This window comes from Sander lucioperca, chromosome 10, assembly GCF_008315115.2.
Source record: "Sander lucioperca isolate FBNREF2018 chromosome 10, SLUC_FBN_1.2, whole genome shotgun sequence".
In the NCBI taxonomy this organism is placed as follows: Eukaryota; Metazoa; Chordata; class Actinopteri; order Perciformes; family Percidae; genus Sander; species Sander lucioperca.
In genome coordinates, this window is record NC_050182.1 from 14,007,663 (window position 1) to 14,025,369 (window position 17,707).

Genomic DNA, 17,707 nt, shown 5'->3' on the forward strand with positions numbered 1-17,707 from the left:
ACCTAACGAGACACCATTTGAGAATATATATTTATAGTGAGATTTTTTAATAGGTTTCCTTGTGGAATGTTTAGTTGCGACATTTTAGGATGTTCTTTCTCACATGGCTAATTGTCTAGCGGTCTGGCTTTTATTTGTTTGGTTGCTTTTTTTGATTTCTACATTTTGTTTACTTTTTTTTCTACAGCCACCAATCCGTGCTATGCTAAAACATGACAGCAGCGTTCTCGTTGACCCAGCTCGTTTCCTCCAAACCAGAAGAGAAATGGCTCAGAATTAGTTTTGCGACACAACTGATATATTTTTATATATTGTACAACACTGTATTTTCTGTGTGAGCAGAATATTCATCATCAGTGACATTAACATGGAATACTTCGAGTTGCATGGGACTGGAACTGTTGCATGTAAATGGCAATCCATTTTACCAAATTTGTGCATTATTTTAACTTGATTTCAGTTGTCCTGGTATTTTGATGTTTGTTTTTTATCGTTTTAATGTTTGTTTTTTGTTTTCTTTTTGAGAGGAGAGCCCTAAGGCTGTGTGACAGTGCAATCTGGATTGAAAGAACATCAGATTTTATGTTAGGTTATTATTATTATTATTATTATTATTATTATTATTATTATTATTATTATTATAATTATTAATTTTTTTGCACCGTTTGAATAAATTCTCATTGTATTTCAAGAAGGCTGTGCTTCCTGTCTTTTCTGTGTTTCATATGAAAAAAACTGTTATAAACATATCTGGATCATAAATGATCACTGAAATGGGATTAATTCCATAAAAATATAATTGACATTAATAGATGTAATGACATAAAGATGAATTTACACATTTAAAATGTCAATACATAAAATCTCAGCACTTGGCTGGAATATTTTGGGATTATCGGCCATTGATAATTGACTAATGAAGCCCTGGTTCCAGCCTTTCAATTGTGAAGATTAGCTGCATTTATGTCTTATTTGATAGTAAACTGAATATAGTTGGGTTTTGGACTGTTGGTCAGACAAAACAAGCATTTGAAGAAGTCCTCTTTTTCACAGTTTTCAAACACTTTATAGACCATGGGAAAATAACTGACAGATTATTCCAAAATTTAAATAATCCTCAATTGCAGGCTGTTTAAGGTTTTCGGGTAATGATGTGAAACTGTCCTTTAACTGGACAGAGTCACCAGAAAGCATCTGTCCTGCCAAAGTGTCCTTAAGCAAGGCACTAAATCCCGACCAGCTCCAGAGTCACTGTTATATATAGTAGCTCTCGACTCTATAAACAGAATTACTTTATCTATCAAACAAGGATCATATTATCATCATTCTTTTTAACGTGGAGCTGCAGAGAAACTAAAATAGTTGGAGACATTTCATTGGAATAAAAATAAATAGATAAACACCGAGCTCAGCCATATATTTTATTGTAAATGCTTATTTGTTATCTGTGTCATTCGGTATTACCCTCACCTGGTTGCATTATACGTTGTTGAATAACTCCAGCTCAGATGATGCAAGGTCCTGTGTCTGGGACTGTTTTATGTATTAGAGAAATTGGAGAGCCTTATGTAATATTGAACAGTTTCCCATGTGGTAAAAAATCCAGACCTCTCTCTATTATAGTTCACAAGGACACCGTCTCCCCACCTGTTAAGCAGGACACACTGTCGCTCAGGATTATTCAAACTGTCCCTGTTCTCTCTGGAAAGGAATTTCTGCATTGGCCTCCTGTATTTGCCTGGAAGCGAGTTATTGTTGGTTTCTTTCCACAAGTTTGGATGAGAGAGGAGCCAGTTCCAACACAGACCTGCTAAAGGATCACAAAAAGGTACTGTTGACCGAAAAGAGACTGTAGATGGTAAATTCACAGAATCATTTCAGGTTTTTTTTAAGAGGGGTTTTGTAAGACTGAAACACCAAAAAGGTCAAGAGTTGAATGGTTTTATGGATGTTGGCTTGCTTACAATGCCAGAGCACTCACTGTGAAACCTATCAAACCTCACTCTTTCATTTGTGCATAACATTGAATGCCATTGGAGAATAAAGTCAAATTTATATGAGATCCACTTAAAACAAAGATTTATCATGCGTGTCAACAAAGGACACAGATATAGGAAATTAATGTCAAAACAAAGGCCAAGATAGAATAACAAGCGTGGACAGTTTGAGTTTAAGGAGTCTAACTTGAAAGTAATTATACAAATTGAGAGGAGGTTTATAAATGCAATGGTGCAAAGAAACTAAGTGCATGTACCTGCATACATTATACAGTATTGAGGTACTTTCCTTTTAATCATAATTAATACTTCTACTTCACCACATTTCAGAGAGAAATATTGACCTTTTCACTTTTTAGACATATAGGACATATGATTAACTCTTATAAAATGCATATTGTTATGGGTTAAACTACCAATGTTTGTATAAAGCAGTTGAATTACCTGAGATAAGATAAGATAAGATAAGATAGGCCTTTTTTAATCCACAGAGGATACATTTGGGTGTTGCAGCACAAGGACAGACATGAATACATATGAATAGAGAGTAAAACTTAATAATCATTAGAAATATATGAAATAAAATAGGAAGAACAAAAATAAGCTACAAGATCAATTTAACTCAACATTACAAAGCAGCAGTAGCTGCAATTCCCCACGACCAGTGTACTTGGATATACTGTATAACATGATGATTTTTATATTAAATGTGCAAGTTGCTGATAATACTTTTGTAGCGTACTTTTACTTGTTTTGAATGCAAGACTTTTACTATGGAGTATTTTTACATTCTGGTACTTCTTCTACCACTGTGTAAATGTCAGTGTTGCGTTTGTGATGAGTTCGAGGAGTCTGGTGAAAGCGGGGAAAACTGACATCTTTGCACCTTCTGTCACTGTACTCAACTTCAATTTTGGACTCTCAAGGATATACTTTCTTATTTTCCAGATGTAGCCTACTGGCCCTTTAAGAAGCTCCACCGCTGCACTTAGTTTTTTTCCTCCCACCAGTGTGCGTTTCACTATGGCGAATGGATAAACAAACAGAGCCCAATGGGTGGAAAGCAGCAGTAACGGTGAACACATCTCCCCGTTAGTGACTAAGAGCAGTTATTAACAGTCCGGTGACTGGTGGTGGGTTTCGGCAGGGTGTGCTCTCTGGACACGGATGCTGTCAGTGCGAATAGCGATGAAAAGAGCGAAACTAGTTTGCTTGTCCACACTGAACACCTCGTTTGTAGCAGCCGGTGATACAGGCTAACCGTTACTGGACTCCGGACCCTTTCTTCGGTCTCTGACGGTTTCTCTCGGCTAAAAATGGAAAGAGGACAACACTAACACAGCGACCGTTTTCACACATAAAAAAAAAAACATTCAGTCAGCTTTATTTCGCTCGTATTATTTTCTATTTAAGTCGAGTTGACCAGTCGTCAAAAAATGTTGACAGGATCTAAAACCACGTTCAAAGTGAGACAAATGCTCCCAGATATCAAGGTAAGGTCATAACGTTAAGTTAGCTATGTGACGCTAGCTAACTATATTGGCTCTGTTTAGTGGACTTGTAACAGCACTATTATTAACTTGTTTTTATCCTGTTTTATACTGTCGCATAACTAGACTGAGCTATAGTTTGGGTATTAAAAACCCAGTCTTGAGTGATTTAATTTTCTAATACACAAGATGTTAATTTCTAGACATTTGGGAATGGAAATATACGTTTGTGTATCTTTTTTCATATTCTCTGCTCAGGGACTTGCCACTAACGTTATAGTAAAAGCTGTTAAGTCCTTTTAGCTTGCTCACTGCTAAAACACATCAACACTCATGTGATTGAACACCATAGAGGCCAGGAAGCAGATGATGCAGGAAACACCAGCCATCATTCATGCAGAGCTATAAATGTACATTCAGGTAGTTTTCAGCCTGGCTGGATTAGAAACCTGTGGTCCCTCCTCAGAGATCCCTCTGTGAGCCTGTTCAGTGCGTGCATGTGAATGTGGACTGTCTCATGTTATTTTTGTTCACAACTCAGGATGGCTTTACAGAGTGGATGGGGGATTGGCTACAAGGCTACAAAGGGCTGCTGTTTCTTTCTGTCTGGACAACAGGGAGATGCATACAGTAATTACTGTAAGGGTACATAATGTCGCTCTAGCTTTGACTGCAAGCCTTATTAAAGGCCAGTGAAGTGGTGGCGAATCTTAATCACTTCTCGTGGCAGGGGGTTTGTCTCATATGGGATTAAGTTGTGGCACACAAAGGCAAATGTTGCAGACCATCTTCATCTCCTGTGCTGTGAACAGTTGTAGCCAGTTTCAGCTGCTTTAATTGACAAAGCTTTGAAAGGTCACATGGTGCTACAATAAATTGCTTTGAAATGCTGAAGATGAAATCCGTGCATTTCAAATTATCACTAAGACACTGCCCCAGTTTTGGAGCACCCGCGAGGTTAGAGGTTAATAGGACTCATTTAGTTTATTAGACAGCACAAAGCAATGTGTACACACAGTATGAATGTGTTCAGAGTTGCTCATTCCTTTGGGAACTTGGCACCGCCTTTGTGTTGCCTTGGCTTTTTGTCTCTCCCTGGTTATTTTCAGCAGCCGCAGGGGGAACCGCTAACAGATGCCTCTTTACTCTGCCCTCAGGCGAGGCTTGCATGTGGAGTGGGGGTGATGTGCACTGCACAACATCTGGCTGTCGCCATGGAGACAGCAGTTGAGAGGTAGAGGGGTTTTGAATTTGATTACCTCCGAATGAGACACACAGAAATCATCACAGCCCCACACCAATTGAATCTCATATGTCCAAGTATGAGAATGTGGCTGAGCCTAAGATATGGTAATGTAGGGTAGTAGGCTGTGTATAATATGTGCACAGGCCACCCACACACCCTTGTGGGTTCCACTTCCATGAGCATGTGCTAAGACTGCTTTAGAAAACTGAATCCAATCCTTGGCTGAATGTGGACCAGATGGCTTTGCAGTTGTCATGTATTGATGAATCTTCTCTTCCTCAATCAGGGTGTAACAGCCAAGCCATTTTAGATGGCATAAATTATGATAGGGCTGCAACAATTTTTTCATTATTATAATTTAATCTGCGAATCACTTTCTTGATTAATCAATTATTTGTTTCACAGAAAGTCAGAAAATAAAAATCACAATTAACTAAAACAGAAGGAGACATCTTTACATAGCTTGCAACCAACATCCAAATAGACCTAGTGTATACTTACGTAAGATAAAGAAAAGCAGCTAATTCTCACAATTAAAAGGCTTTAATTAGGAAATGTTTGACATTTTTGCTTAAAATATAAATGAGAATACATCAGCAGTACATGCTACACAATGATGCTCAGGCCTGCATCTTGACAGAATAGCAGACCTTATTTTGACTGCGCCTATCCCCTTGAGTTAACTCTATCTACATCTCGCAGCCAGCTTTGAAGCAGTCAGCATGAAAGGCACAGAGCACAAAGCTCCGCAGAAGCAAAAATGCCAGAGGAGGGATCATCTGAGCTCTACTCAATGTGGCTGAAGATCCAAGCCTGATAGGAGTGGGCCAAAGCAGTACAGTCACCCACACCCGCTCCCATTGGACCCAGACGTCACATTCACTGCCAAGCCCTGAGCCGCAGAGGCTTCTACTGCTTAAACAGTAGAATGGCAGGGGTAGATTTATGGTCACGTTAGAGAGTGTATTGATCTGGCATTGGGTCATAAATAACCAGAGGCGCTATTCACTTGCGATAGGGCTGAGAGGCTAGGCCGTTGGTCTGTTTTGAGTATATGTAATGGCTTGGATAATCTCACTCATGGGACCTGAGCTGTCAGAGTAGAGGTGACTGTGAAACACATTTTATACGAGAGATGATTATGAGCCACTGAGAATACAATATTCAGCATTAGATTTTCACTTAAGCCATTTACCTGACACTGGCATCTGCGATGATGTACTATTAGTGAGAATGTAAAGGGTTTAGAGATGCAAGTGTGCTCCAGAGACCAAGAGGAGGAGATGTTGCTGTTGATGAACACGCTGCATGTTGTGGGCGTCAGATGTGATCCTTCAGTCACAGAACGGTCTGTCTGGCCACTACACAACCCTCCAGTCCTTTTTTAAAAGAAGAATCCTGGAAACTTATATGTCAGGGCTCCGCTGACAGGCAGTATAGGTATTGATGAAAAAAAGACCAAATAGCGCATGATTTGTGAATGCAAGCTAAAGGAAACTGGCACCTTTTTAATTTGATGCTTTTTTAATACTGCCATTTCATTTTTACCATGATGGTAGCCATGATCGCATCGTGGCCCGAAACATTAAAATGTTGATCAGTCAGTCCATCACTACTGGATGGCTTCCCTCAACATTTGGTACAGCTATCCATGGTCCCCAGAGTGGATAAATCCTATTGACTTTGGTAATCCCCAATTCTTTAATCGAGCGCCACCATGAGGTTGGCGTGTGTGCTTTTCAAATAGATAGATTGGATAGATTTTCTGAAATTTGGGCAGACATCACGTTCCCCTCAGGACGACTTGTCATAACAAGGGATGTCCAATATTTAAGGTTTAAGATTTTTCAGACCCAATCCAGATCACAGTCCTTTCATATCGGGTATCTCCTAGACAGTGTTGGATCTGATATTCTTAATTCTCTAAATGTTGATTAAATATGTATCTGACACATTGAAATATTACATGTGTAGCCTTCCAAATTTGGCCGTACTTTGTGTTCATCGTATTTAGAAAATGTTAGCATGCTGACACACGACATTTGATGGTGAACATGATCAACATTATACCTTCTAAACAGTAACATCGTCACTGTAAGCATGATAGCATGCTGATGTTAGCATTTAACTTAACGCACCACTGTGCCTAAGTACAGCCTCAAAGAGCCGCTAGCTTCAGATGACCTTTGAACCTTCCTGTACTGCCCATACAGTGCATCATCAACTGCAAAAGCATCTGTGTAAGTCTCTGTCAACACTGAACAATTTAGCAATAAGGGGAGGAGATAATGAAGAAGCAAATATGTTATGAGACAATGAATAGCAAAACATTCAGCAGGGATACCATAAAAAAAAAAACAGTAATTATCTTTTTGTTTTGCATCTGGAAGTCTAGACTGATTGCGTTATAATTAAGAATGGATAAGAATGCAGACACTGCTGTAAATATTCCCTTTTTTTTTAGGTGTTTGTGGAAGGTTTCAGAATAAAACGTCACAACAGGGAGAGCTGCGCTAATTGCGGGAGGCTTTTGCAGAGAAATGGGTTAAAAGCTGGATATTCACTGTGAAAACTGAAACTGAAATAGTCTCGTTAATTATTAAACATCTGAATTCCCAATTCATGAAACATTTATTTTACTACTAACCTCTATATGTTGGAATCTGTTTCGGTCCTTTCTGTAATTTCTGTTTGATATTGAGGCCAAAATGCAGCTTTCTTTATGTGATACACTAGGTATTATACTTCCACTGAGGCTGTTTCTATCATAATGTAGCAAATACAGTACATTGTTGCAGGTTTGTTTCTAACGGAATTAAAGAAAGACATGGTGATCAAAAAAATTATGAAAGTTCTCAGTCTGCCTTTTTTTTTTCTGCAGACAAAAATTCAAAGTGAGCCCCCTTTAGCAAAACTACCTCATGTCCTCTTTTTCCTTCCAAGCCAGTTCACAATGCCATATGACTGTCCCCATTCATGTGAGGAAATGAAAAGCACAATACAAACAAACGGTCTGTGACTTATTCAGTACAGAAAAGTGGCTAAAAGCTAATGCGGAGCGTAACTCAGAAGGAGAAGCTTTCAGAAGAGACTCAGAACGGATGCTAGGTCCACAGTGTGTTTTGGGGACGTCTCTGCAAAAAGTATCCATAAGTCAGTAATTGAGTCTTGTTTGAAATTGAAAATCATATTCTTGATACTGTTCAAATGCAGCTCAGCTTGTTGGTACAGATTTATTTTTAATAGAGGTGGTGGCAGTGTGTCAGCCCAGAGCCGTTTTTCCCCCTCAGAAAACAACTTGGAAACAGAACTGTAGTGAAACAGCTCTCGTTATCTCATAGCGTTGTCAGTTGTCCCAGATAAAATAAGATTTTACTGTGCTATTTCTCCAGTGTCCCTCCAAAATTCCCATTTGTTCTTTTTTCCTTATGAGTTTGACAAGAATGTTCCAGACCCAGGAACAAGCACACTTACTGTAGAAGTCTGGCCGCAGTAGCAAGGGAAAGCCATGAGCAATGGAAACTGCAATAAGCCTTGGCCGCTGTCCCTGGGGATGAAGGGAGGGAGCAGAGGAGGGCAAAAGTGGGGCAGAGAGGCAGCACGGGGGGAGAAAGCTGCAATGAAAGTGATAGAGTGGGGACGCTGAAGCCACACAATTAAAGCAAAAGTTAAACGTCAGCTTAAACACAGCCCTGGAAATGTGTTTTTTTTTTTTTTAAAGTTATTTGTGACTCCGAGATCAAGGAAGTCTTGCTTTCACTAAGGCAAGTGTATGCCTAGACATTATGTCATTCCTATTTTCCTTATCTTTGTTGCTTGTTTTACCTCTTGTGCAAAACTGTGAAGAAGTGAAGGAGAAATGCCTGGATTTCACATATAAATGCATTGGCTGTATATCTTTCTGTTACATTTATTGTGTTCACAAATTTCTGCTAGAGGGACTCATATCAGCGTTATCATATTATGTGCATAGCCCAGTCTGCAGCTGATTGCCAGCCATCTAGTGAATTCACTTGCCTCACAAGACCCTGAGGCTTGACAACCGTCAGAGGACAGATCTAAGACAATAGATTTTTGAAAGGAGTAACAAAACAGGATCTGAATAGCCTCTGATGTTCTTAAAAGGGAATCAGGAATTCAGCTGCGGGTTGGCTGTGGGTGTTGATGGAGAGACTGAGGGAAAGCATAAAACATTTCAAAGCCAGATGGAAGAGAAAAAAATGAACAATGCTCTGGCAAGCAGCAAGTAAGTCTTGTAAAAAAACGAATTAGCGTCCTGCTGTATAATTAAAAAAGGCTTTTATTTTCTCCAGCGGTTTTTTGCTATAGAGCTGTCAGCCTTTTAACTTGGTCATTAGAATTGTTGGAACTATAACCATATTTGAAATATATTTCATGGAGAGCTCCATGCTATTGGCTAATACTTGTAGTTTTATTACAGCTGTTGGAGTTGGCAGAACCATTTTATAGCAAGATATTGCAACAGAGCTAACTTTTGTCAGTTAATTAGTGCTCATATTATGTGAATTGATTAAAACCGTTCTTTGTTTTTATTATGATCATGGCTCACTTAGCCCTAGTTTAATTAATTAGCAAATAAGTAAGGTTTTCTTTCTTTCTTTTTTGCAGTTTACGACGTATTCTACATTTTCTTTTCTTTTTTAAATGTAGAAAAGAAATGGTTAATTGAAAGTTTGCAGTATATGTATTAAAACATTGGTTTCATATATACCATTATATAAAAAACTATTAACTAAAAACTTAAAGATGGCATCATGATACCACCAGTAGCAAACTGCAGAATCCGTGTGTTTATGTTTTTAATAAAACAATCGCACATACATAAAAAACAACCAGCTGGGAATAAGTGTGATTTTACTACCTTTTCAAGGAGCAAAGGTCCTCTTTATTCATTGTTTTTATGTGGGGCCACAAGCTTAGAGTCTCAGGTTTTCATGAGCAGGCTACTAACACAGAATCCACCACACTGCAGAATTGTTAGCATAACTTTGGCGACTGAGTAGATTCACTGTTATTGTTCACACATCCTAGCTGACTCGAAGAAATACCGGTGTTTTGTGATAGAGCTGGGCCTGTAAATGAACCGAGGATTAATAGTTTCATTGTGGGGAAAAACTCAGACAGAATTGCTGAGAGAGACATTTTGGGGCTCCACAATGTATAGTTTTCTTGGAGGTCAACTCAGGGCCTTAACTCTAACTCTATTTCTGTACTACTATAAAGCTTGTTCACCACCTGTATAATCACAGCGTCCTCTTACATTGCAGGCCTTGGCGTATTATGGGATTAAACGTAAATGGCCTTCACAAGGGGGGCTAGTGGCAAAGTTAAGTGGAAGCATATGTGCTATTGAGCTCGCAGCCTGAATATTGAAACCTCTGTTGCTCTGTGGAGATGGATTCTTGCTTGTAGAACAGACTCAAGTACGTGAGACTTCATGACTTTTATAGAGGAAGCAGGAACAAACAGCAACATGGAAACTAAGAATCATGGAGCATTGTGCGGTTTCTTTGTCTATGAAAATGAGTCTATTGAGACAAGCCAGACTTTGATGAGAAAAGCAGGCGGAGCCACATCTTAAAGTGCTCATATTATGCTTTTAGGCTTTGTCCCTTTCCGTTATTGTGTTATATATCTTTTTTGTGCATGTTTTAGGTTTGCAAAGTGAAAAAGCCCAAAGTCCACCCCAAAGGGACTTACCATCTCCAATAGAAAACACTGTTCACAAACTGCTCCAAACAGCTCTATTGTAGTCCAGCCTTTACTTCAGAGACAAACGTGCGTCACTTTGTAACACGTTATAATGCTCGCCTAGCTGCTAGCGTGGCACGCCCTCATACTCTGCTTCTGACTGGCTAGTAGTCCTTACCTAGCTACTGCGCATGTGCGACTCCCAACAAAGATGGAGCAGAAGTGAGATGTCTCACTCTGTAGCTAAAACAGAGAGCTCAACACACAGGGTGAAAAAGGAGCTGCAGCAATGTGCAGTACGACAAAAATATGGTGTTTTTTGAAAATTAAACCACATAAACCTATTCTGGTACAACCTCTAAATACAATTATGAACCTGAAAATGACCATAATATGAGAACTTTAAATATAATCAACAAGACCAAAGGTGACATAAGGCTCTGTCCTTGTGTTTAGTGTGATCTGTTTAGTCTATTTCCTGACTTTTACAGAGTCTGTGGGCATTGTTTAGAAATATAACATTATTCTTTTCAAATGAACACTGCTTTCTTAACCATTCAGGGTATTTAGGTTCTTGTGAGGTGTAATTTAGCATGCTGTCAACATACAATTATTCAGTTATGTTGCTTTTATTTAAAAGTCACTTGACTTAGGCTTATTTGGTTCCTTGTGAGGATTTGGATGAGAAGATTGGTACCACTTTATGTCTATGTTATATTAAAGGCTCCAGCCAGTTAGCTTAGCATAAAGCCTGATATTCTCATCTAGCTCACAGCAAGAAAGCGAATAAGCAAGCTCCCGAAATGTCAAACTATTACTTTAAACACAGGGCACCTCCTCTCTGTTACAGTGATATGTAAAATAAAGAGGTTTACTTTGGAAAGAAGAAGGATTAAATCATACTAATGTCTGCTGTGTTTCTCTTACAGGAGAGGATGCTGAGTCAGAGTGGGGTGAACGCAAGGAGTCGAGATGTGTTTGGGCTACGCTGCCTACCAGGTAGAGATGTGCTTTTATGAGCTAATGTATGTAAAAATATGTACGTTTTCTTAGTCATTACTTTGATCAGTGCATCAGTTTGGTTCTTACTTCCAAAACTTATTTTTTTCGACAAATCCCCACACCTTCCATCATGTTTGACAAATCCACACATCTTGACCAAATAAATGAAGAATGATTCAAGCTACTGTAACAATAAACAGGTTGCAGCTGAACATCGCAGCCAGTCAGACACAATACATTTTTAAAGGTACTAAATAATACAACACCTAGCTCAAAGCACGAACTTCAATTGACAATGGCTGTGCTGCTCCAGGATCAGATGAAATATCAACATTCAACACTGAGGCAAAAAAACTGCTGCTGCATTCATTGTTCGCTGTGGTTTGAAATATTGCACTTGTAGCCACACCCGGACCAGGAATGTCACAGCAGGTGCTTTGCCTTTTGAGATGGGAAAACATCTACTGTTGAAACGCTAATCTGAAAATACAAAAGTGGACTGGGAGCCTCAATGAACAGTTGTGTGGCGAAGATGCTTTATTGTGTAATGAAATGTGCTCAGATGTCAACACAATGCAATTATAATCAGCAGCAAATGTCTAGCCAGCTAGTTTTAGCCAGAGGTCGGCCCTCTTAACCCATGTGCTAATCCGCTTGATGGTGCAGACATCCAAGAAAATCTAAATCATTTCCCAGCCTTACCCTGCTCATATTCTTGTGTCAGCAACACCTGCATGAGCTTTTCATAAGAATGGCAGCAGACCAGATAGGCCTAGATCTGAGACAGGCTAATCTTTAACGCTGCATACTGTATCAGCAGTTAGTCACAACACTCTTCACCAGAGTAGGTTAAAGCCCATTTTATGGTTCTGCGGAGGCTCCACGCAGAGCTTTCACCGTAGCCTACGTAAGTGGCCTGATGTTTATACTTGTGCGTTGGTGTGTGCGTCGAGCCGGCATGTGTGTGTGGGGAGTGTGTGGTAGAGCGAGGGAGAAGTGAGAGAGTGACGGCCATTAGCTTCGGACCGAGTACCGACTCTAGAGTCATAGTGAGAGAAACAAAGCGTCTCCCCTGTTCTTTCTGACCACGGTGGGAAATCTTTAGCAGGAAGTTAACCCTCTCCTTGATTTCATGTTGTTTATGGAGAAGGAGAACCAGGAAATGAGTCGGGGGAAATGCAACGCTGCCAAGCCAAGGCCGAGCGACGTGCGTCGCCACGACGTGTAGTTAAATTTTTTGAGAGCTGCGCGCCAGGCTACGGCGTAGGGTCCGGCGTAGGTTTGTGTCTTCACGTACCTACGTGCGTAGCAACGGCGTAGATTTTACGCAGAAGTATAAATCAGCCTTAAGTGTTAGTAAGGGTGTGAGGAGAGTTTATGAGGTGGGAAGATGCTTCCTTGGTGTTTCAGTCTCAGCCTGCCACCCTATGACTGATATCTTTTTTTTCACATATTTTAAATTGTATAGTAGAGTAGAGTTTTTACACACTGAAACATACACATGTATTGTTACACACATACACTTCACACACGCATTTATGCATGCACACATATTTTTCACAAACATACACACTTCCTTCCTTATTTTCATTCACTGAGTCAGCCTAATTGGTTTTCCAGCAGTGTATTTTCATCAAATACTTTCCAGACTTGGCTGGTCCTTGACAGCACACACAGAGAGTATTCTTAGCTGTTAACATTTCCCTGTGAAATTTCAACTACCGTACTTTTTCCCCTGCTGGCTTTCAACTTTATCTTCATCTCCAACGTCATCCTACTGTTCCCTTCCCTCTGTCTTTCTAACCTTTCTCCACCTCCATTCCAGGCAGATTAGAAACACAGTTGTCCATAAAAACCTGTATTATATTAAGAGAATAAAGAAGAAACATGTGCATCGGGTGCATTCTTAGGTTTTTTTTCTCTTTTTCCATTGAGCTCCTCTGTGAGCTAAAATGATATACTATTAGTCTGCTTTGAATGTGGCATTTCATTTTATTTTGGACATTTTCTTTTTTAACCGATTCAGATTTCAGGCAGGGAAATCTATCCTTTGGCTCTGTGCACGCTCTGCAGAGTAAGTGTTGAGACAATTTGTGAGAACAAGTTCACTTTGAGACACAAAGGAGTCGCGAGTCAGTGTTCCCCACCGAGTGAAAGGGCTCACATTGCACCTGTGGACCTTCTCTCTTTCTCTCTCTCAAACACACACTGCACACACTGCAAAAGGATGGATAACTTTGTCAACCCTGCATAAAACTGTATTTTCATATCAATAATGCAGTGGTGCTGTTGTTGCATCGTAGGGTAACTTTAGGTTGTGCTAAATAAAGTGCCTGTCTCAAGCTTGATCCACTGACAAGTTGAGAACAACCATAGGAATCACAAAATCAGAAATATGTTTGCAGAAGTTGTCCCGTTCTCCCATTAGTTACGGGCAGTGCTCAGTGTCTACAGTGTTCTCATGTGACACCGGGACACAGGACCGCAGAAACCGAGCCGGCCTGCGGGAGGGCAAACGGGTCAGGACAGCCATAGGTAGATCATGTACCTTTTCAATGCTGTGAGTAGGGGAGGGGGTATACTGTCCATTCACACACAATGCCAAGAGTCCAGCACCCCCTTCAGAGCAATTTAACAATCCCCCTTCTCCACAGTCTTATGTTACTGTGGGATTGAAAGGCTGTCATTCAGCTATATGCCTCGTTGATTGATGGACAAGAGACCAGCGCATCGATATTTGTATACTTGGGTTTTGATCTTGATATTGGGAAAAGGTATTACATTATTTTTATTTGTGTGACTTTAAATGGCTGTTTATTGTCCATGACAGGACAAAAGAGATAAAAAAAAAACAAGATGTTTTGGGACTTTGTATTTCTGATAATCAATATGTCTGGAGAGAAATAGTTGTTATATTGTTGTTAGAATTTTCATATATACATCTGGTCCGTCAACTGGCTATCATTTACAGTTAAGATAAGATAAGATAGACTTTATTAATCCCACACTGTAATAACACAATAACACAAATACACATTAAGTAGGCATAGGAGAAAAAAAATATACATAAAGTATAAGAAATAGAAAAAATAGAATTTGTTATAATAATAATAGTAATAAAACAAACATTTACACTATAAACACCCTTATTATATTATATATATTATTATTATATGTTAACCTGCATATGACGGGAAAGTGAAGTGAAAAATTGGACATGTTTTGCTTTTGTTGTATTACATGACAAGCTAACCTAACTTGGTCATCATTTTAAAACAGCTGTTGCTGTTTGTGGACGTTGCATCACATGAAGGATAGTGGTTTTGGACTCTCTGTACTATAGTTTGTCAGCAGTCTTCTGGACATTTTGTGCTTTGGAAAATTATAGGGTAGACTCCAGGCAGGACTTTTCTCATTGTTATTTATACGGAAAATATCCTCATCAGCTGCTAGTTTGTCAAAACAACTGTATGCCTACATTTAACCCAACGTAACCTATTCCTGGTCTTTACTCGTCCTCCCAGGGAGTTGAGGAGGGCAAAAACCTTTTTGCTCTGCATGCGTCCAAGCTGAAAATAAGTAACATGTGGATGAAAACAAATAAAACAGAGACTGAGAGAGCATGTGGTTCAGATCTCTCTCAGCTGTATTTTCTCAGGCTGACTCTTCAAGTCGCTCTCTCCTCATATCCAACCAACAGCATGTAAGGAACGCATAAATTGTGTGTATTGAAAACAACAACAAGACTTGGTCTTCAGAGGAGCACACATGCTGAAATAACCTCCTGAAAACATCTAGTCAAACGCTTTTTCAGTTTTCGAATTGAACTGATTTCCTCTACTATCTCGACAGCTAAATCCCAAATTGTGGTGGCATGTGAGACCCCTATTCAAGTACAGATAAGAAATACCAGTAACTGCTGGGTTTCAGTGTAATAAAACTATGTAATGCTGCTGTTTGCTTGAGGCACAGCATCTCTCGTTAGTTTAGCCCCCTTCTGCTCCACAGTTGGTCAACACTCCAACCCAACATTTTATTTTGGCGAGCTGTCCACCCTATAATGCTGTCAGAGGTGGATGTAACTGCAATCTGTAAAGCTGCCACTGGCATTGGAGAATCTACAGCAAACATGGGGAGTCTGAACTCCGCTGTATGGCATGTTCAACTGTTATTCCGTTCTTATTGCTTACCATTGTTTCTGCTATTGTATTACTGTCCTTAATAGCTGTAACCCAACTGTGTGCCACACCCACAGCAAAAGGCGTCTACCAAATAAATATCCTAAAATGTCACAAACATCAGTGACACAGGGTCACCGACAGGACACGTTCTTGTAATGTAAACGATTACAGTTTGGCTTTATTCATTGTTTAAAGATTATTGTTTTGGCATTTTTAGGCCTTTATTTGATAGGACAGTTTTTTAGGCATGAAAGGGGAGAGAGGGGAAACGACGTGCAGCAAAGGGCCGCAGGTCAGAATTGAACCCGTGGCTGCTGCGGCGAGGACTGAGCCTCTGTACATGGGTGAACGCTCTACCAGGGGAGCTACCCAGGTGCCCGAGTGGCTTTAAACATTGTTAAAGAAGCTACAAGAGCACTAATACTGCGTTAGTACAGAATGCATTACACTCTCCAGGAAGCACATAGAAGATTTTATTTGATTAAAGGACAACCTTCTCGTAAAACACTTCACTTGTACAGCTGTCTCATTTGGGGCTGAACCACCTGCTAACACTAACTTTTTAAACCTCACGAAAGAGTGCAAATAGGCCCAGAACACCCCCCCCCCCCAGTTCTCAAATCTTCAGGCTACAGGAATGTTTTTGGCTCTGTTGCACCCTGGGGAGACATTAGAATGAGGCACGGAAAGCCACAGATTGATTGTCCTTTGAAAGACAAGCTCTCAACAAGGGTTAACTTGCGTTCACTGTAATACTAAGCATTTTAAACCTCTGTTGCTAAATCATGTGTGGTCGGGCTTAATTGATAAGTTCAGTCTAGGGTTTCCTTGCGTGGTTTTGGAGGTTGAAGGGCATAAGCCTAATCATAGAGCACACCCTAGGATTTAAACTCCTCTTGTGCAATCAGTAAATTATGGTGTTGGAAGTAAAGGCTCCTCTTCCTCTCTAAAAATGGCTGTTTCCTGTTTGTGCCTTGGTATCCCCCAAAACACTATTTAAGCAAGAGCAAGGAGTAGCAGAGACTGGGCTCGGAACCAACTGCTACTGTCATTTTCAGTTTAAGGGCCTTCCTAGTTCCTTCCACATGTGCAGTGAAGGAATTGTGTGTTCCCTAAGAATGTTTTTTTTCTTCAGTTTCCTCGTCTTTTTCATGGTCTTTTGACTGAATATGAAAACATTTGCCTCGCCATATGTCTGGCAAAACAGTCCTTGTCGTGGACAAAAGGCCATTTTCTCCACGTCTACCCTATCCTGGACTCTGTTGCCATGGAAACCCACAGTCTAGCTGGCAAAGGCTTTGTATTCCTGAGGGAGACTGTTAGAAATGTGCTGTCTCACTGCTGTGTGTGTGTGTGTGTGTGTGTGTGTGTGTGTGTGAGAAACTGTTTTCTTTTTTTTTTCCCTTTCAGAGTGTTTATGCACATCTGTGTTTGTGTGTCTGAGTGAAAAGTTTGTTTTTGGAAGCTTTGTCCTGGAATTTCAGATGCTTCTTCAACCTTCCTTTCCATCCATCATACAGAATCAGCAGATTATGAATAAAGTCCTGCACACATAACGTACATATTTAATACATATACATATACATTTTGATATTTAACATATCAAATATTATTAAAACTGAAGGAAAAAAAATTCTGTGCTTTCATTGGTCTTTGTTTATACTGTAGTTATCATTATCATTAGTGGCCATTGAACATTATTACATTTCTCATAAATGATCTACGGAATTTTATTTCTTACGACATGCAGTTCTTTATTTAATATCTACAACGATTTGTAGTTTAAATTTATTTGCGTGTGCATGTTAGTGCATGTGGCCATGAAAAAACATTAGTATTTAAGCGTTTTGGGAGTTTTGATATCTAGCTGTACTTTAGACAAACAACTACAGTGTGAATGTTAACTCATACTGCAATTTGGTACTTCACTTATATGTACATTTGCAAGTTTTTACCAGCAAACCAAATTGGTGTAATGTTATTCAGAACAGAGTTCCGGTCATCCATAAGATGCCATTTTTGTTGTTCTTCCTGCTCCTCCCTGCCCATCCTCCGTGGCCTGAGAACTTGCAACAACTT

General features: G+C 39.7%; 1 protein-coding gene across 1 annotated transcript in view; it reads left to right on the top strand.

Moving 5' to 3' along the window:
* The first annotated feature begins 2,995 nt into the window (after nucleotides 1-2,995).
* mtmr11 (myotubularin related protein 11) overlaps nucleotides 2,996-17,707 on the top strand; it is a 35,037-nt gene continuing 20,325 nt past the window's right edge. The window contains exons 1-2 of the mRNA XM_031279562.2: nucleotides 2,996-3,490; nucleotides 11,375-11,444. Coding sequence (XP_031135422.1) covers nucleotides 3,434-3,490; nucleotides 11,375-11,444 — 127 coding nt within the window. The 5' untranslated portion in view covers nucleotides 2,996-3,433. The remainder of the gene's footprint in view (nucleotides 3,491-11,374; nucleotides 11,445-17,707) is intronic.